The sequence below is a fragment of the Protomyctophum bolini genome (assembly GCF_963924005.1).
Source record: "Protomyctophum bolini genome assembly, chromosome: 11".
NCBI classification, from domain to species: Eukaryota; Metazoa; Chordata; class Actinopteri; order Myctophiformes; family Myctophidae; genus Protomyctophum; species Protomyctophum bolini.
Genome location: NC_137872.1, coordinates 1741287 through 1762563, shown reverse-complemented (window position 1 = coordinate 1762563; position 21277 = coordinate 1741287). Strand labels below are relative to the sequence as shown.

General features: G+C 43.6%; 1 protein-coding gene across 2 annotated transcripts; it reads right to left on the bottom strand.

The window, feature by feature from the left end:
• Positions 1-612: 612 nt before the first annotated feature.
• Positions 613-17941, bottom strand: pvalb6 (parvalbumin 6). 2 transcript variants are annotated; one of them, XM_080776975.1, is made up of 5 exons: positions 17820-17941; positions 3522-3587; positions 1800-1932; positions 1570-1679; positions 613-1416 (listed from the first exon to the last, which is right to left on the bottom strand). In XM_080776975.1, the coding sequence occupies exons 2-5, from the start codon at positions 3580-3582 to the stop codon at positions 1391-1393; spliced, it is 330 nt and encodes a 109-aa protein (XP_080633101.1). In that variant the 5' UTR covers positions 3583-3587; positions 17820-17941; the 3' UTR covers positions 613-1390. The 2 variants fall into 2 exon arrangements, with proteins under 2 accessions (XP_080633101.1, XP_080633102.1); XM_080776976.1 differs by having other exon boundaries at positions 3522-3590; positions 17820-17889.
• Between the last annotated feature and the right edge of the window lie 3336 nt (positions 17942-21277).

The following is a 21277-nucleotide window of genomic DNA, read 5'->3' as shown; positions in this document are numbered from 1 at the left end:
TTAGTGTATCTATACTAGAGATGTCCCGATACCTCAATTTCTCTGTTAGCTGATACAGAATACCGATAAAAGTGTCGTGATCTCATGTTGTGTTTATAGCTATATATCGTGTTGTGTTTATAGCAGACTCCTCACTCAAATGTGCACTTTGCAGTTTGGGCAACTCCAAAGCAAACTCCACATCATGTCCCAACATTGTATTCACCTGCCATAGTGTCAACCAACCCCTTCCACCCCTGTGTTGGATCTGTGGCATATTCGCCGATACCGATATGACCCGATATGACGAATAAGGCCCGATCCGATATACTTTTCCCCGGTACCGATACAGTATCGGGACATCTCTATAATCTATACATTAAAATCATGCATATGGACACCACTAGCACAAATAGATAAATACATACATCACAGACAAGAGATGAACAAAATAAATAGTCAGTGTGTTCTTTGGGGGGAATTTATAACATTTTTTTATTTGTATTTAATTAGATCGTTCACAGCTTTACCTCTTTCTTCATTTTGGTGTGTTTTTTTTTACATCAACTCACTAGCAGAGGAAAGAGAGACAGGTTTGGAGGGATGGATGAAAGGATATGATGAAGTACATCAGTGTGTGTGTGTGTGTGTGTGTGTGTGTGTGTGTGTGTGTGTGTGTGTGTGTGTGTGTGTGTGTGTGTGTGTGTGTGTGTGTGTGTGTGTCTGTGTCTGTGTGTGTGTGTGTGTGTGTGTGTGTGTGTGTGTGTGTGTGTGTGTGTGTGGACAGAGATGAAGAGGAAGGGACATCATAAGGACATCATAACGGAAACCTTTGTCTTTGTCTCACCTTTAAATATTATCTACAGTGTACTTGAAAACCTCGCAGGGCTTCGTTTGTTTGAGATTTATACACACACACATACCGTACACAGCATGTATAAAAAGCACAAAATAAATATAGGAAGGCCGTCATGGCTGTGGGGGAGAGGTTTATTCTTTTCTTCTCGTGTGTGCGTGCGTGCCTCTGTGCGCGTGTGCGTGCGCGTGCGTGTGTATGCGTGCATGTGCGTGTGTGTGCGTGTGCGTGTGGTGTGTGTGTGTGCGTGTGTGTGTGTGCGTGAGTGTTTGTGTGGGTGTGTGTGTGTGTGGTGTGTGTGCGGTGTGTGTGGTGTGTGTGTGTGTGTGTGTGTGTGTGGGTGTGTGTGTGTGGTGGAGATAAGAGGAGTATTAGAAGGGGACGGGGGTTATTGAAGGAGGAGGGGACAGTAGAAGGGGTCAGGGGTTATTGAAGGAGGAGGGTACAGTAGAAGGGGTTATTGAAGGTACAGCGTATTATCGGTAGCGTGTTAACGGGGTTATTGAAGGAGGTATACAGCGTGTTAGCGTAGCGGCCGGGTCAACCAGGGACAGTTCATTCCTTCACCAGGGCTGTGAACTCTGCAAGACAACACAAGAGAAAGTCAATTAACACAAGCAATTTGGGGTTCAGTGTCTTGCTCAAGGACACTTCGACATGTAGGACGACCTGCTCTACCTCCTGAGCCACAGTCACCCCATGTGAGTGCGTGCGTGCGTGTGCACTGCGTATACCTTCCACGCCGATCTTTCCGTCTCCGTCGTTGTCTGCTGCATTTAGAAACGCCTTGGTCTCCTTGTCTGTCAGGTCTCTGGCCCCTGTGGAGAAACCCTGGAGGACAAATCTACAGGAGAGAGAGAGAATAAAAATCGATTAAACAAAGAAAAAAACGTTTTTTTAATTTTTTATTTCTATTTTTATTTAGGGGGGGGGGCTAGTGTGTGATAAGAAATGTCAGCTGTACTTTAACTCCTCCTCCTCTATGTAGCCGCTGTTGTCTGCGTCCATCACCAGGAAGGCCTTCTTCACGTCCTCAGCTGACTTGGACCTCAAACCCACCATCTCAAAGAACTTGGCGTGGTCGAATGAGTCAGGAGCTGCTCGCACGCACGCACGAACAAACGCACGTACGTACACACATACATAAACACGCACACACACACACGTTCACGGGAACATGAGTTAAATATAGAATATAAACACATACTACGTCATTCCCTGCTTTTATAAGGCACCTTGCCAGCACCAATCTCCGTCCGATTATTAATTGTCAATCTAGTCTGTATGAGATTCTAAAACTAAACCTTGCAATTTAAGCATTCTTAATTTGCTCCCAAACTGAAGAATATCGCCAAGACTGGATAATACCAGCTGGTCAGCACTTTCTGCTCTTGTGACCAAGAACCTTCTCCACCCTTACAGTAGGTAGGCTATATGCATAACAGACACACACATACATGCACAATATAGATAGCTCTATAGAGGCTCGGGAAGAGCTATCGCCCTTAATTCAGCTGTTTACAGCTGGGGAACATGCAGGACAAGAGTGGGAGAGGGGACAGAATACCAAATAGTGTGTGTTTGCACTTTGTATATAGTCTAGTCTAAGATACACACACGCACGCTTATATATACCAAAGCAAAACGAAAACCACTCCAAAAGAAATTGCAGTCATCGTCGCTGCTGAAGTATACATTCCGTGCTGATCTCAAGGAGAAGGAAGGCCCACGGCCAGAAGTTAATTGTAATGAGGTTTTATTTAATTAGTACTTTTTCTAAAAGCACGAGGGATAGAGATTTAGGACAACTTGTGTTGGCTAGAGGTTCCATCACTTCTACTTCAGAGAGCGCTGTCCTCAGGTCTGTGCCGTATGTGCGTGCGTGAAATCACTGAATATACCTTTAATAATCTGTTTACACAATCTCTTACACAATGATGAGATGGTGTTAATGCTGGTATAAAAATGGCAACAATTATAATGATTTTGTTAATTTAACTCAGAGAGAGTACACATGTTGGAAACCTGAAGCAATGCAGAGAGTGTACAAAAGGAAGCAAATGGACTCTTTATTTATACGGATCAATTTGACTCCACTTTGGTACACAGAGTTAAGTGAACACTATATATACTGACTCTGGCTAAAGCAGTACTTGGTTGGCCCGGAGTTTTCACCAGAATGCCAATTCTGATGTTATGTACGCGTTTAAAGAGCGACCATCCAACCTCCATTCTTCTTTTTTTTATATATATATTTTTTATCCCACGATTTTGTAACCCATTTTTCACCCCTGTGTCAATCATCTAATGTGATCCTGGGCTCTACACACCCTCCACCAACCTAGTCCCCATATATGGGGGACAAGGGGAGAGCAACCTAGTCCCCATATATGGGGGACAAGGGGAGAGCAACGGACTTGAACTCATGCTTCCTTCATGCCTGAGTGTCCAAGTTGCTCCTTTACACCTGACAGGGGGGAGTTTCCCTGGTTGGACGTAGCGCGTAGAAGGAACACGTTATTCCAACCAGTTCCTTATTTCCCCTCCATCAGGCGCCCCGGATGGCCAGGGGGAGGCAGTTTGTCCAACCTCCATTCAGTATACCGTAATCGATGTGTTTGTGGTTGTACATTCTGAGATGCTAGTATACAGTTATCGTTCGGAACGGAAAAGCACGTTTATATACCTGCGAATGCATCTAAGGCTTTCTTGATGTCGTCAGCGTTGAGGATGCTGGTCATTGCCATCTTGACTGCTTTGAAAACACAGAGAGAGAGAGAGAGGGAGAGAGAGAGAGAGAGAGAGAGAGAGAGAGAGAGAGAGAGAGAGAGAGAGAGAGAGAGAGAGACAGAGAGAGAGAGAGACAGAGGGAGAGAGAGAGGGAGAGAGAGAGGAGAGAGAGAGAGAGGGAGGGACAAGGTTATAAAGCAGGTCATCAGAGAGCAGTGAAGGAACACAGCGACACTCTCACATTACAGCTCTCTGAAATGGAGCAGGAAAACGAGGACGAGACAGATGGAGGTTAAGAGAGAGAGAGAGAGAGAGAGAGAGAGAGAGAGAGAGAGAGAGAGAGAGAGAGAGAGAGAGAGAGAGAGAGAGAGATAAGAGGAACGGATTATAGCCACCGATGGGGAAGGCGGGGGAGAGAGAGAGAGAGACAGTTTTGGCAGCAAAATATGTATGGAGTTGTCATCAACTGAGGGACAGACAGTGGACAGTACAGACAGGTATATCTGTCTGAACAACAGGGTCATTAAGTTGCTGTTATGTTTATGTTTGTTAATTTATTTTCATTGTTACTGTATTGCTTGTTGTTCATTATTGTTGGGATGTTTATTGACTTTTGTTTTGTTGTATGTACGCTTTGGCAATGTAAAACATATTTATCATGCCAATAAAGCCTTTTGAAATTGAAATTGAATTGAGAGAGAGAGAGAGAGAGAGAGAGAGAGAGGAAATGAAGGGAAGAGTTTTCAGTAGAATTGAGTAGAGTTCTCAAACTCTGCCCAAACCTGACCATGAGGTCCTTTGGGGTCCGTTTGTGTATTTATGAAGATGGTGCTGACCGGTGCATGTTTCACTTTTACTCATTGTAGAGTTCTCAAATTCTGCCCTAACCCGACCCGACCCGACCCGACCTGAGGGGCCGGGCCTCGGTCCTGATCGGTTAAGGCCCAGCTATAGTACACAGCTATAAGGCCGGGCCTTCATTTTCAGGCCCGGTGAGAACTCTGTAGAATTAAGGCAGATGAAGCCCGCGAGAGGCTAACGGCATAATTATAGAACACTATACAGTAGTTTCCCCAAACAGTAAATGGTGCATTTATATATAGCGCCTTTATCCAGGCACTATATATAAATGCATTATACATTCACACACATACACACCGATGCCGGAGGAAACTATGCAAGGCACCAACCCATGAATCAGGAGCAATCAGGGGTTCAGTGTCTTGCTCAAGGACACTTGGACACTAACTCTGGGGGAGCCCACAGGGTTCGAACTGGGAACTGGGATCCCATCCGGTCACTCTACCCCTGAGCCACTGCCGCCCCAGTGGGTGGGTCGGGAACCATTTGGGTTGGGTCGCGGGCACATTGTTATGGGTCCCCTTATATGTCTTATTTCTGTTTTGGGTAACGGGCTAAAAGGTTTGGGAAGGAACCACTGCCCATAAGAGGAGGGATGATGAGATGGAGGGAAGAATGGAGAGATGAAGAGACGGAGAAGAGGCAGGCAGGGAAGGACGTTGGTCACGGCCAACGGTTCAGAGGTTAAGGTGTTAAGGTGTTTCTGCACCCCAGAAAACTTTTAACATTCAGTAGATTTTCTGGCAACGTTTTTAACTCAAATCTTTGCCTCTGAGGGGTCCCTGGAACAACATATTTTCGGCGGCCAATTTTGACATGGGGTCCTTGACATGAAAAATGTTTTGAGAATGACATAAAACTGTTATAAATGGGATATGGGATATTAATCAGATCAGCGCTGCATGCGAGGGTGACGCATGGCCAATGGCCAGAAGGGCCGATGGCACACGCAGCGGGTCAGCAGGAGTTTAGCAGGACATCTCGGGCTCGGCAGGGCCGTTGGCCCGTTGGTCCGAATACCACACGGGGAGAGAGAGAGAGAGAACACAAACTAACAGCCAGGCGCCACGGGAACCATCCGTGTGTCTCACACTCTGAAAGGTGATCGGGGTGAACCGCATAATGCAGAACACCTTTGGCTCTCACTCTGCGGCGCTATGACGACTATGAGAGAGAGTGAGAGAGAACAGGATCGCTTGCTCGTGAAATTGTCACCTTGGGCAACCTTAAAGTACATATACGGTATTATACCCCACTGTATGCTGCTGCTATTGCATGGGCATACACTACTGAATGTGCGATAAACACACATGTGCGAACACACGCACGGCACGCATGCACACACACAGTATGTGTATACAGTATTCAAAGACGACTCTGGGAACGTGTGAAGGGATGAATGGCGTGTGGATTATAATATCCATGTATTCTGATATCCTGCAAGAGTATTTATAATACATAAGTCTGGTGCGAGGACAGTCCGCTGCAGAATCCAAACACTGCAGGACATGTACACACACATAGTGCTCGCACGCACACACACACACACACACACACACACACACACACACACACACACACACACACACACACACACACACACACACACACACACACACACACACAGACACACACACACACACACACACACACACACACACAGTCAGAGACGTGCGCGTGCACATACAGAAGTGGCATCACCACACACACCTCATAAACACTTACAGTAACAGTACAGTATGTGTATACATAGTGTAGGTGCTAAGTAGCCTGGCATCTCATCTGGTGTGAAATTATTGAAGCCTCTCTCAAGTCCACAATAGAAAGGTCACGGTGCCGTGACCCCAGAATTCATATTTGACAGGGTGGGGGGGGGGGGGGGGGGTCATTGCCCCCCAAAAATAGCCGTATTATAAATATTCCCTAGTTTGTCGTTATACCTGAATGTTGTACACACATTTCAAAACAAAGAAATATCGAGAATAAGAGATCTTAATTGAAGAGTGAGGTTGAAGATCAGTTATTTTCGATATAGGCCTATTTGACGTTTGATGAAGAAAAGATGAATGTGTTTTGTTGTGTGTTTCTGCAACGTCGTTATGAAATACGACTCAAACAGGAGGCTGGCCAGACTGATAACAAGCGGAATGACCCAAACTATAATTCACAGAACCAAGCGAATCAGGCTGGAAACCACGCTAAAACAAGTGGGTGAAATCATGTGTTTTTTGTGCATAATAGTTCCCATCGTGTCATTTGTCCAACAACACAAAGAAAGGAAAGGAGGTCAGGCAGGAAAAGAAAGAAAGTTTGAGCGCTTTTACCACAAAACGTATACCGGCAAAAAGGGATCCAGATATTTATACAAGCTTTTGCCACAAACGGTACAGCCGTACAACCTATAGCCGTACAACCGGAAGGTCTCTTTCACACAAATAAACAATACATAGTACCTGAGATAAAAGACAAAAGGGCCAATACAATAAATATTCCTTAATTAAAGAATGCTTGAAGCATTTTCTACGGTATATGACACAGAAACATGCAGCTAAGCTGCCAAAAAAAAGGGCTCTTCCAAATCCACAGTGCTGCAGTTAATTTAATATAACAACAAGCATTCCATGTGCCAAGAATGTTTTTGGTGAAAAGAGGGATAAACGGTCAATTATATGGGCACTAGATTTGCCCGTAAACCTCACGTTTAGCAGGCATATACAGTACAGTAATATACAGTAATATACAGTAGGGGTGAGGATGGTATCATTTCGGAAGTTTACCGGAGTTTGTTGGAAATTTTACCGGGTGTTTCCTGGAATACACTCAACCGTACACCATGCTTTTTGCGCAGTGTGGCCGAATATATATTAATATTAAGATCTAATATTAATATATAATATCTAATATCTAATATTAATATTAATATTAATATTAATATTAATATTAATATTAATATTAATATTAATATTTAATATTAATATTAATGTCAATGTTAATAATATAATATAGAGTCGAGGGCTTGGATAATACAGAGGTCAAATTGGTTCTTTTGTGATGTGACACATCATGGTATTACTATAAATACCTACTGTATATGGGAATAATGTTTGCAATTCTATTCTTTGAAGTCGTCATACATCGCAATGACGATTATACTGTAGCTATATATAAACACACAGTTATAGCTTAAATTGGAGTTCCCCTGCAGCGAGTTTGAGAAACCCCACAATGCTGGTCAGTCATTTGGACAAATTGCGTTGACTTTTAGTGATGATAAACAGACACATCAGCGTATAAGTTGAGTTCAGCATGCGGTTTTATACTCTCACGCAGTCAAACAAAAGTCACCGTTGTGCTGCGCGTTATTACAGTACAGGCACGCTCCTCTACAGATACTAATGTAGCGTTATCTGACACTAAAACGTACTGCCGGACAGTCTGATCAATACTGGATAATGTGGGCCACACACTCCATTCTCTTATCATTACAAGGGATCAGATCAGGCCTGCATTCAGTGACCTCCAACACAAAGCCATCTGAAGAAGGGGGACAGAAAGAAACCATTTGCTGTGGAATGAGGTGGATAAATCTGTTACGTTTCAAGGAAATTGCTAAAAAATAATTTGTGTTCCAATCGATCCACTGTATAGTTCTTATTTTAGTCACAAGCTTGTGTTAATAATACGTTCCATCGGCAGACAGATTTAACCTATTATTTACAACCTGGTATACCTATTTTGGACACCTTTTTTCAAATTATATTGATTTTAAAGGTTCAAATTCAAATAGGAAAAAAACAGAAGATCCACACTCTATACAGTCTCAAGAAGTGTTGTAGTGTGTGTGACTGCGTGCGTGCGACCCGTGCGTTCATACCTTCCTTTAAATCCCCAACTGAGTAGGTTATATGTGACTAAGGGACTACCATTGGATTTTTTTGAATTTTCGTTCTGTCATATTGAAAGCAGGGAATCATAGCTTCAAATTGACATATTGGTTGTTCAGTTTGACCAACCAGTTTTGGAGATATGGCTTATATAGAGTAATGTCTTGCAGAGAAACAGCGAGTTGAGAAAACAGGCTTGAAAAGGTTCACTTCTGTGGTCTCTAACATTACACCTATAGCTACATGTTTAAGCATTTATTTCATATTTACATGTCTTCTGTGGTCTCTAACATTACACCTATAGCTACATGTTTAAGCATTTATTTCATATTTACATGTCTTCTGTGGTCTCTAACATTACACCTAGCTACATGTTTGGGCCATTATTTCATATTTACATGTCGATTTCAGCTCTGACATTTGTTTCAGACATGCTCTAGTATGTGAAGAGTCTGCCTGTGCTATAAACTCATTTATGGGAAAAGAAATACAAGTTTTTCTCCTCTGGTGAAAAGCTGGAATTTGCGCGATGGCAGTCTCTCAGTCAAATCTGGTCACATAATTATATTTTCACAAGCATCAACCTGCATGACTCTTACAAAAACCATTTAGGTGCCAAAAACAGTTATGTACATGTGTACATCTATTTAAAAGAGATAACATTAAATAAAATGGAGATACAACAAGGTCTCTGCTATTGACTCACTATTGATTCGGGCAGGGATTATTCTGGTGAATGCTTGCGCTCAGTTGTCAAATAACCAAAGATCAAAGGCCTAGAATGAAAGCATAAAAAGCTGCATTGTTCTTGAGTTTTGTTGTTTTTCTTGTTTTTGCGGTGGGGAGTTTTGGGCCCGAAGCAATAACATGAAAAGGCATTCCCTGTTACTGTATGTGTGTGTTGTTTTTTCCTTCTGGCTCTGCTGTGATCCAGATGAACAACAGTTACTGTATTTGTAGAAGACTTTCCTTTGAACGAGCTACTGTACATACTGAAATATTAGCAACAGGGATTTCACTTTCCTTCATCTCTAAGTCTGTGGTAGTTTTAGCACTATGTCTCAAGCCTGATTTCTAAAAATATATTTTTTATCACACGATTTTGTAACCCAGTTTTCACCCCTGTGTCAATCATCTAATGTGATCCTGGGCTCTACACACCCTCCACCAACCTAGTCCCCATATATGGGGGACAAGGGGAGACCAACCTAGTCCCCATATATGGGGGACAAGGGGAGACCAACCTAGTCCCCATATATGGGGGACAAGGGGAGACCAACCTAGTCCCCATATATGTGGGACAAGGGGAGAGCAACCTAGTCCCCATATATGGGGGACAAGGGGAGACCAACCTAGTCCCCATATATGGGGGACAAGGGGAGACCAACCTAGTCCCCATATATGGGGGACAAGGGGAGAGCAACCTAGTCCCCATATATGGGGGACAAGGGGAGACCAACCTAGTCCCCATATATGGGGGACAAGGGGAGACCAACCTAGTCCCCATATATGGGGGACAAGGGGAGAGCAACGGACTTGAACTCATGCTCCCTTCATGCCTGAGTGTCCAAGTTGCTCCTTTACACCTGACAGGGGGGAGTTTCCCTGGTTGGACGTATAGCGCGTGGGAGGAACACGTTATTCCAACCAGTTCCTTTTCCCTCCATCAGGCATAATTTAAATATATTTCATATCGCCATGATGTACATAGCTCGTTAATTGAAAATAACAGATTTTCAAGATAAAAACACAACGCATGCGTACATCACACCATAATTGTTCATGGTGTGTAAAAAAGTATAAGGTCTTAATTGCGTCACTGGATTTGATGTAAATAATGTGGATGGTGTTAGCATACAACATCCACTAGCTACCAAATACATGAGAAATGTATAATGATTGTTGATATTATTAGCACAGAATAGAGAACAGTGTGTGTGTGTGTGTGTGTGTGTGTGTGTGTGTGTGTGTGTGTGTGTGCTTGTGCGTGTGCATGCACGTGCGTGTGTGTGTGTGTGTGTGTGTGTGTGTGTGTGTGTGTGTGTGTGTGTGTGCGTGCGCATGCGTGCGTGCGTGCATGCGTGCTACAGTTAAGTTGTTCTCTCCTTCAAATATCTGATTATAAGTACAAGCATTTTAACCTAACAGTGCAAAGGTTATCTGAACAGAACTGTATTAATGGCACATATGTTTTAAATGGTCTGTTAGTTAATCTCTATTGCTCATCATTCCACTGAACCTGCAGTAAGCCGATCATATCACCCTAAACCTTATGTCCACTCTGTCGCTGTCCTTCCTTCCATCCTTATCTCCTTGTGTGTATATGCTAGTATCCACCCTTCAATCTGACTATATCCTCCTATAAGTCACATCACATTATACAGTCTGTATCATTAATGTCATCCAATGGGCCTTTTTTCTCCCCTTCCATTTATTATTCAGGAAGGTTGACCATTGCGGTCAAGTAGAGTCAGTGTCTCTTTTTGATAAACATTGCAATGATTTTTCACCAGGCCGGCTTGCTCACACAGTAGCCCGATACTGGCAGTGAACTACGGGGAATAAACGATACTGGCAGTGAACTACGGGGAATAAACGATACTGGCAGTGAACTACGGGGAATAAACGATACTGGCAGTGAACTACGGGGAATAAACGATACTGGCAGTGAACTACGGGGAATAAACGATACTGGCAGTGAACTACGGGGAATAAACGATACTGGCAGTGAACTACGGGGAATAAACGATACTGGCAGTGAACTACGGGGAATAAACGATACTGGCAGTGAACTACGATATACTGGCAGTGAACTACGAGGTCCGTGTTTAAGTAGCCCTATTACCAGTAGATACTAGTACCAGTAGATACTAGTACCAGTAGATACTAGTACCAGTAGATACTAGTACCAGTAGTAGATACTGGCAGTGAACTATACGAGGAATAAACCTAACATTCTCATGAGGATCTATGATTTTGCTGCAGCTCTTGTAACTGCACTGACTAGAACACAAACTGAACTCCATTGACCTTCTGTGGCTCCGGGAGACGTGCCTGTGTGTGCTCAGTCACTCAGTCACGCTGCCCTCACGGCCATATCTCTCTGGACAGGACCACCTCTGCGCTGGCTGGCCTGCAACAACAGCTGTGCATGTGTGTGTGTGTGTGTGTGTGTGTGTGTGTGTGTGTGTGTGTGTGTGAGTGTGTGTGTGTGTGCGTAGGGGAGAATGTGTGTGTGTGTGTGAGTGCGAGTAGCAAGGCATCTGCGTAGTCTAGAGGATGAGGAGATGGAAGGCTTTAGGGAGAATGCACTTGAGGGGCTCAAGAAAGAAACTTGAGCCAACATGGTCACACTTGTGTTTTACTGCCATGGCTGACTTTATACGTGTCAGTTATTTATTTATCATCTGACTGACTGAAGGAAAGACATGAGTTTTATATGAGTATGGGTGAGACGGAGTGATGAGAGAGGGAGAAATAGCAGACAGATACAGTAGATATACTGTAGAAGTGCTACAGTATGTCATGGCCTTATATTGCTAATAATTATGACTCTCCAATGTCACCTCATACTCATGGGTTTGTGAATAATTAGTGACTGAGAAAAAATGTCTCTTGTCTTTTGTCGGATTGAGATGTCTACAGATTAGTGTTCGTGTCATGAAAGGAGGTTGAATCTCCTTGTTGTGTCTCCATATTTTGGAGACGCAAACAATGAAATGGTGAGAACCATTTTTGCTGAATCATTATTTTTTTATATGTGAATCCATACCACCCCCCCATAGAAATCATATTCTTCAAAATTTAAACTCACGTCAGCATGCAATATTGGATCCTTTGTATTTGGTTTCTTCAAATCACAAATATTGTTAACAGTCTTTTGCTTTTGCTGCAGAATGATGAGAACAGCTCAAGCAAATGACTGAATGAGAAAGGTCATTTTAATTACATTTAGAGATGCTATAATGCATTTTAATGTCAGGGAGGATTTGTTTTGTGCTGCCATGGTGAAGACATTTGAAAAAGAGTTTCTAATCCATATCCTCAGGCAATTCTAAACAGGACTTATTCCAGGCAATTATATTTTCGGCTCCACCATTTGGCAGTATCATTTTGTTTATTTATCCAGGCATATTGTATAGGCTACAATAACTGCATGCTAATTTAGCAACTCATTTGTAAAGTTGGTAAGCTTAGTACTTTAATATTTATAATCTTAGCTATACCCTCTGTGAATGAAGCTCATTCAAGTACTGTATCATAGCCCCATCTGTGACCTCAAATTAGCATACAGCCTTACTTTCATCTGCGAAGAGAAGAGCCTGGTCACAACGTAAGACAGAGACTAGAGAAAAGCCTGGTCACAACGTAAGACAGAGAAGCATGAAGTAAAGCCTGGTCACAACGTAAGACAGAGACTAGAGAAAAGCCTGGTCACAACGTAAGACAGAGACTAGAGAAAAGCCTGGTCACAACGTAAGGCAGAGAAGCATAAAGTAAAGCCTGGTCACAACGTAAGGCAGAGAAGCATAAAGTAAAGCCTGGTCACAACGTAAGGCAGAGAAGCATAAAGTAAAGCCTGGTCACAACGTAAGGCAGAGAAGCATAAAGTAAAGCCTGGTCACAACGTAAGGCAGAGAAGCATAAAGTAAAGCCTGGTCACAACGTAAGGCAGAGAAGCATAAAGTAAAGCCTGGTCACAACGTAAGACAGAGAAGCATAAAGTAAAACCTGGTCACAACGTAAGGCAGAGAAGCATAAAGTAAAGCCTGGTCACAACGTAAGGCAGAGAAGCATAAAGTAAAGCCTGGTCACAACGTAAGACAGAGAAGCATAAAGTAAAGCCTGGTCACAACGTAAGGCAGAGAAGCATAAAGTAAAGCCTGGTCACAACGTAAGGCAGAGAAGCATAAAGTAAAGCCTGGTCACAACGTAAGGCAGAGAAGCATAAAGTAAAGCCTGGTCACAACGTAAGGCAGAGAAGCATAAAGTAAAGCCTGGTCACAACGTAAGACAGAGAAGCATAAAGTAAAGCCTGGTCACAACGTAAGGAAACCTTTTTGACCCCCAAGGGTTAACTGGGGACAGGGAGGAACTCCTTATATGGTCAGCACACTCTATAGTAGAGAGGATTATCAAAACACAACAAAAAAATAAGTGATATTTGAATTAAGTGAAATCACTGAATATACCTTTAAGTGAAATCACTGAATATACCTTTAATCAAGACGGTTATAGCTTTATTTTTTATTGAGTGTGTGACACATTAAATGTCACATTCAATAAAAACAAATCCTTGATCCAGCGAGGCCAATTATCTCTCAACGCCAGCCCAGGGCAGTGGCAGCAGAAACACAGTCTCATCAGCACACAGTAACCACAGCCATGGGGAGGACAACATGGGGATCATCTGGCCGTTATCACCAAAAGTCCAGCATCTAATCTAAGGCAGGTGTTGGACAGAATAGCCTTATAGCAAACAAACAGTTACAGCTTCAACACAACAATAGCCGTGTGCGTGTGTGCGTGCGTGTGCGACGTGTGTGCGTGTTTTCCAAGCACAGTATGAGATGTTTCGATGTTTAATGTGACACTGTGCATGTTGTTTGTGGTTGTTTTGTGGTTTTTCAATTAAGTTGTGCTTTTTTTAATGTTTTACTGTAAAGCACTTTGGTACAACGTTGTTGTTTTAAAATGTGCTATATAAATAAAGATGGTATGTTATGGTATGGTGTGTTGCATACTGTGTGATTGTGTGGTTGTGTGTTGAATCACTTGAATGAGCTCTATACTCAAGAGACAAGGCTTTCTCCCTCCTCACATGGAGCATGCAAACTGATGCAAGCGATAGGAAATAAAGGCTTTCAGAGCGTTTGAGTTTGCTTTCAAGTCCACAAGGTGGACTGGAGATGCTTAGCGTATGATGTGTAGGGGCCTGCATGGGAGGGGAAAGGAACTGTTTGGAATAACGTGTTCCTCCCCCCCCCCCCCCCCCACTGCAGTGCGTGCACATCTTGTTACCGGAGGGTTTTCCAAATCACCCAAATCACTGAATGCTCCTTTAACCCATTCTGACCTGAGATCAGATTCATACGAGGTTTTCCACTGGACACACACTGGTCTGATTAACCCATTCTGACCTGAGATCAGATTCTAAAAATGTCAGTCGTTCTTCGAATTTTTCAAAAATAGCAGACCTACAAGCTCGTATCGCGCCACTCGGTGGCGCGATATGAGCTTGTAGATCTGCTATTTTTCAATAGGTAAAGCATAACATGATGCCAACACCAAAATGGGTGCCCGGTCAGAATGGGTTAAGTATTTAAAGCAAATCTTTTAATTAATTTTGACGACAGACAAGAATAGCAGCATGCATGATTTATAATATAACAGTGCATTGCTTATTCATCATGGGTTTGCCCACTTTATCTTTTTTTTGTAACATTAAGATTGTATAGCTGACTTTAGAAGTGCCCAATAACATTTGTCTTGTTCTAAAAACATACATAGAAATATATAAAATATGTTGATTAGGTACTGCAGAGGAAGACAAATTATATATCAATGTAAGTGCTATATGTGCACACAAACATCAGTCTTAACTTAGAGCTTAAATACCCATCATCGTAATTTAGTTCAAAAGAGATCTGTCTTACAGGACAGAATAAAATAAATATAATAAATTACAGGAGCTGAAGAGCTAAAGTAACGATCCCTGAAAGGAGACAGAATTTCCCCATTTCCACTTATACGATCCAGTGAAGTCGCTTAACCCATTTTGGACTGAAGTCGATAAAAAGAAAGGCTTCAAAAACTTCTGGCTTCTGAAAAACCCATGTTTCTATATATGTCATGGTGCTCAACCTTTTTCATATCAAGGACCCCCAGAATAATCTCTATTGGGCCACACGGACCCCCATCTGAAAATATGTTGTTCCAGGGACCCCCGCTCCCCCCAGAAGCCAATATTTTAGTTACAAAATGTTCGCTCTGAAATATATATTCAAAGATTTGTGCCACATTTTCACGACTTTTCAAAAATAGCAGACCTACAAGCTGACTAAAGGAAAGAGATGAGTTTGAGGAACGTTGTCGGTCTGATGACTGTCGGAAATAAAGCCTGAATCCGTTATTAAAATGTATGATGATTTTATAACAGTGTTAACAGATTATGCTATAAGGAATAAAGGTTTATTATTAGGTCTACTCTTAATACTGCCAATAGGATTCCAATGTAATGGGACCCTGCAGGGACATTTTATGAGTCCTATATACTTCAATGACGTTAGAGTACAGTGTACTGAGTACAGTATCGCATCGCAGGAACCACCGGAGGGTGACATCATGATTGCATCCTTTCTCAATTGAGTGAGTCTTTAAAGGATGCAGGATGAAAGAATAAAGAATAAAGGATGCAAGCTATATTTGCATCACTGCGTGTGAACAGAAACGTCTGTTCAAAACTTCACAGCGTCGCAATAACTCAATGGCAACAAGCATTATAATAGGAATACTGCATAAAACTTACATTTTCTATAACATAATTATACAGTAGCTGCTGCATGTTGTGATAAAACGAGTGAACACGTACATTTCTTGCAAACTCACTCATGGAGAGCATCAATTTGCTATGGATGGGTCGTATAATCACAAGCACTGACAGCGCCAACTTATTATAGGGCAGAGCGGTTTGCAGAGCGTTTGAGGCAACGCAAACCAAACGTGTGGAGAAATGCAATTTGCCCTCTCGTAGCGCGCCTTTCTTTCTCTGTGGACCGAGATTAGATTAAGATAACCGCCAGGCGAGGAGAGGAGGAGCACCAACGAGGTAATTGCTTTCCGATAGCAGTGGTTTTTGCCGGGAGGAATAACATGCAAAGGTGAAGTTTATGGTTGTTATAGTGAGTCGTTCGTTTAAACGTGAGCTGTGATATCCTTCAAGGTCGAATCTTATAATTATCACATTTTGTGCGGGAACCCCTTTTGGTGTTAGAATTATGTTATGCTTTAACTATTGAAAAACAGCAGATCTACAAGCTCATAGCGCGCCACTCGGTGGCGCGCTATGAGCTCTGCTACAAGCTCGAAGAACGACTGACATAGAAACATAGCTTTTTCAGAAAACTGTCAGGATGTAGAAGAACATTTTTTAGAATCTGATCTCAGGTCAAAATGGGTTATACGTTATTGGCAGTTTGTCTTTACTATCCCGCCCTGTACACGCCCCAGACCAGTGCACAGTGCTGCCAAGCCTTTCAACTTTACACTGAGAAAGCTGGACGGAATGCTAAGTGATACCAAAATGCTGATGCAAGTGTAAAAGTACTGTATTTAGTCAAAAGTCCCTCTTGAGACAGAACAGTACCCCGTGGCTGATTAGGATTCTGTCAGTGATCGCTCGCTGTTATATAGGAAGGACAAAAAACGCTGCATTTTCAAGCACTCAGACGCCATGAATATTCATATATTCAGGGACAGCAAAGTTATGCTTTTCCACGGTCCCTGTTAATTAAAGAAGATGCATTGTGTTTTGGTTTTGGCGGAGTGTACGACGTGTCAAAATGAAATATGGATGACTGGTTATAGTTATTATAGTTAAGGACCCTAATGTTGATGCTATATAAATGCAAATGGAGGATTTAATGGGATTTATACGTCTTAATTTTGTTTTGATGATGAGTTATGCTAATGTGATTCGTATTGACATGGTTGGTGTTTGTTTAGGATTACTGTTCGCTCCACATGGGTGGGCACTTACAGTATGTACAGTAGGCTACATTAACCCATTTTGGGGCGGGAACCCCCTGTTGGTGTTTTATGCATTATGTTATATTTTGGCTATTTAAAAATAGCAGATCTACAAGCTCGTAGCGCGCCACTCGGTGGCGCGGTACGAGCTTGTAGATCTCAAACCCTAACCTAACCATGACCGCGAGCACGGGAGCAGCGCTATAGTCCGACCATTGTTCCCGCATGTCGGACTAACGCTCCGTTGGAATTAGCATCGGATCCGATCCCGCCCGGCCCCAGAACTATATAGAATGACCCGAGAGCATCCGGAACCGACCCGGCCTATATTCCCAACGCAAGTTCTTATTTTCCGAAGCAGGCAGGTTATTATTAAACAGGCACATTTAACCCATTCTGACCCGAGATCAGATTCTATAAAAATGTCTTCTAATCTACATCCTGACAGTTTTCATTCTGACCTGAGAGTCAGACAGTCGCTCTTCGATTTTTCAAAAAATAGCAGACCTACAAGCTCGTAGCGCGCCACTCGGTGGCGCGCTATGAGCTTGTAGATCTGCTATTTTTCAATAGCTAAAGCATAACATGATGCTGCTAACACCAAAAGCGGTTCCCGCGCCAAAATGGGTTAACCTAAACTTTGTCATCACACTTACTGTACATACATGCATTACAACAAACTTTCTCAAACTTATTTCAGCCATGAGTTTTTACTGTATATAATAATTGTACCTTATTAAAACACTTTGGAGTGCTCTTACCTGCAGGGCTGAGACGCTGAGAGACGGTAAAGAGTGCTGGAGGGAGGCGTGCTATAAAGATATAAGAGGCAGAGCCCTCTGCCCGTTGTGTTTTATAGCCTATACGCCTCCCGGACCGAACGACTATTTTAGGATGAAAATGGGAACCACCGTCCAGCCAGCGGGGCAGTAATAACGGAGGGGCTGTGAAGGTCGTATTGCTTCCCCCCCCCCCCCCCCCCCCCCCCCGGCAGCACTCTGGCTAATCAAAGCTATTTACTATTAATATTCAAGCTGTCATTCTTCCAGCCCTGTGGATGCTTCAGTGCTCCTTACTCTCCTTCTCACGTCTCAGACTCTCTCCACCCCTTCTTCTGTCCGTGGTCACCCCACCCCTTAATTCTTCTGTCCACCTGTCCACCCCTTCTTCTGATGCTCTGCTCCCCTTACTCTCTTCCTCACGTCCGTCCCCACCCCTTCTTCTGTCCGTGGTCACACCACCCCTTCTTCTGTCCGTGATCGCACCGTCCATCCTTCTCCTTACACCCGTTTGAGTTTTGCTACAAGGAGTGCCAGAAATCCTAAGCAGTTCTCTCAAGTGCCCCTATGCCCCCTCCTGTGCCCTCTCCTGTGCCCTCTCCAGTGCCCTGATCCAGTGCCTCTCCTGTGCCCTCTCCAGTGCCCTGATCCAGTGCCTCTCCTGTGCCCTCTCCAGTGCCCTGATCCAGTGCCTCTCCTGTGCCCTCTCCAGTGCCCTGATCCAGTGCCTCTCCTGTGCCCTCTCCAGTGCCCTGATCCAGTGCCTCTCCTGTGCCCTCTCCAGTGCCCTGATCCAGTGCCCTCTCCAGTGCCCCTGCAGTGCCCTCTCCAGACAGTGCCCTCTCATGTTCCCCCTGCGCCTGCGGGTACTCGTCTGATGGTTGGGCTGTGCTCATGATTGCTGTTGTCAAAGCTATAGCTATAGCAGTGGGAAACGTTTCATTTAGTTTTTACCTAAAGTCCCAATCTGCAGAGCATAATTACTTACACTGCATAATGTTGTGTGGCCTATGAAACACCAGTCTTCTACGTGGTCCTCCAACCCACCATATGCCCCCTGACGTCACGCGTGTCATTTAGCATCATGCTGTCAGCTAATGGCGTCACAGAAATGCCCCTCGCTCTTAAAAAACGAATGCAACCAACCACCCACGACGACCCCATCCCCATCGCCGTGATTTTTATTTCTTTTTATCTCTTGCTTAACAGCAAGACAGGCACGCGAAGAGCGAGAGGCCTCGAGGCCTAGTATCTATACGAGGCACACCCGAGGTAGCCGTTAAGAGACCGCTCGGTGTGAATACCGCCGCGCGCAGAGCAGCCGTTAGCCGTTTGACGAGCATGCTGTCTGTCTCACTTGGCAAGCTGTGGCGGACCGTGCAATATATAATATGTTAACCCGTTCTGACCTGAGATCAGATTCATACGAGGTTTCCACTGGACGCACACTGGTCTGATTAACCCATTCTGACCTGAGATCAGATTCTAAAAATGTCAGTCGTTCTTCGATTTTTCAAAAATAGCAGACCTACAAGCTCGTAGCGCGCCACTCGGTGGCGCGCTACGAGCTTGTAGATCTGCTATTTTTCAATAGCTAAAGCATAACATAGTGCCAACACCCAAAAGGGGTTCCGGCCCAGAATGGGTTAACCCGTTTAAATTGCACATTCGTAGTACTCGAGAATTAAGTGCACATTTGGCTACACAGCCAACAAGCTGTATATACGGTACATCATGTATATTATTATGAAAACAGAGCTTTACTTCCATGCATGCATGAGCCAAAGAAGATGGCAATTATGATCGGGGAGTGAGTGGTTTCCATGATTTGTGCATACAGTACATGTGAATAGCATTATGTGTGCATAATGTCAGGGGAAAAGAAGCGACTGGCAACTTCACGTGTTTGTGTAACCATCCCTCCTTCAAACATACTGTGCATATACTGTATATACTGTAATACGTATATAACGGATAGACTTCTATCTTTCTCTCCTGATCTTTCCTCTGCCAAAGCCTTTTATTATCATCATCATCCTGGATTTCTGATGCTATAAACGTATAAAGCTTGCTTTATCCAAATTAAAAACACTTTGACTTTGCTGCACGTACACGCACACGCGCGCACGCACACGCACACACACACACACACACACACACACACACACACACACACACACACACACACACACACACACACACACACACACACACACACACAATGAATGTGCTCCTTTACTCATAATAAGACCATTTTGCATTTTAAACGGAATGCTTGCCAGGCGAGACAGGAAATTGACTCTGCCCCACAATGTCCCTACGCCACTGTGTGCCATTAAGGGAGAAAAGTGACAGATTCATGCATTTTGGGAGTGTTTCAAGCATTATGTATAGAGCACCGAAGTCTGACGTCACTTCCAGTAGAGGGCGTCAGTCCCCAGGTTCATGTATTTGTTTAGTTGCATTGAAATCGCCATAGGAGGATTTTTAGATTGCTTCATATAAGAACTGTGTTTGAAAAATAAACGTCATCCCGGCCGCTTCACTCATATGGATATGAAGAATCAACTGACTGAGAGAAAACGTTAATGTTACTGCTGCTGAATTAGTTACATTTTCTCTAGAAGCAGACTGTATCATATATGAGTGACTGACTGTTGCAAACGATACAGAGACACCTCCCTGACAATATAACGATACAGAGACACCTCCCTGACAATATAACGATACAGAGACACCTCCCTGACAATATAACGATACAGAGACACCTCCCTGACAATAACGATACAGAGACACCTCCCTGACAATATAACGATACAGAGACACCTCCCTGACAACGATACAGAGACACCTCCCTGACAATATAACGATACAGAGACACCTCCCTGACAATAACGATACAGAGACACCTCCCTGACAATATAACGATACAGAGACACCTCCCTGACAATAACGATACAGAGACACCTCCCTGACAATATAACGATACAGAGACACCTCCCTGACAATAACGATACAGAGACACCTCCCTGACAATAACGATACAGAGACACCTCCCTGACAATAACGCCGAGACAGCTTGTTTATTTTCGGACCACAACGCTTATAGTAGACGATATTAAGATCACCCCATATTATTCTCCATAGAGAAATTACTTCCGCGAACCAGGGGGGGAATCGTCGGGATGAGCGAGTTACGTCAGGACTTCGGTGCTCTATAGCTATTGAGCACCGGCCAGGGGGAGGCAGTTTAGAGACCAGGATTACTGCATGTTTTTAGGGGACACGGGGAGAACATGCAAACTCCACACAGACGTTTATGGCTCTTAAACGCAGAGAGCTACACCTATACAATATGGTGCGCCATCTGTAGGGCCGACTCTCCCAGTCCACAGGGGAGCCCTCAGGACTATCCCCGCCATCACGCCCACCGTGGCCAA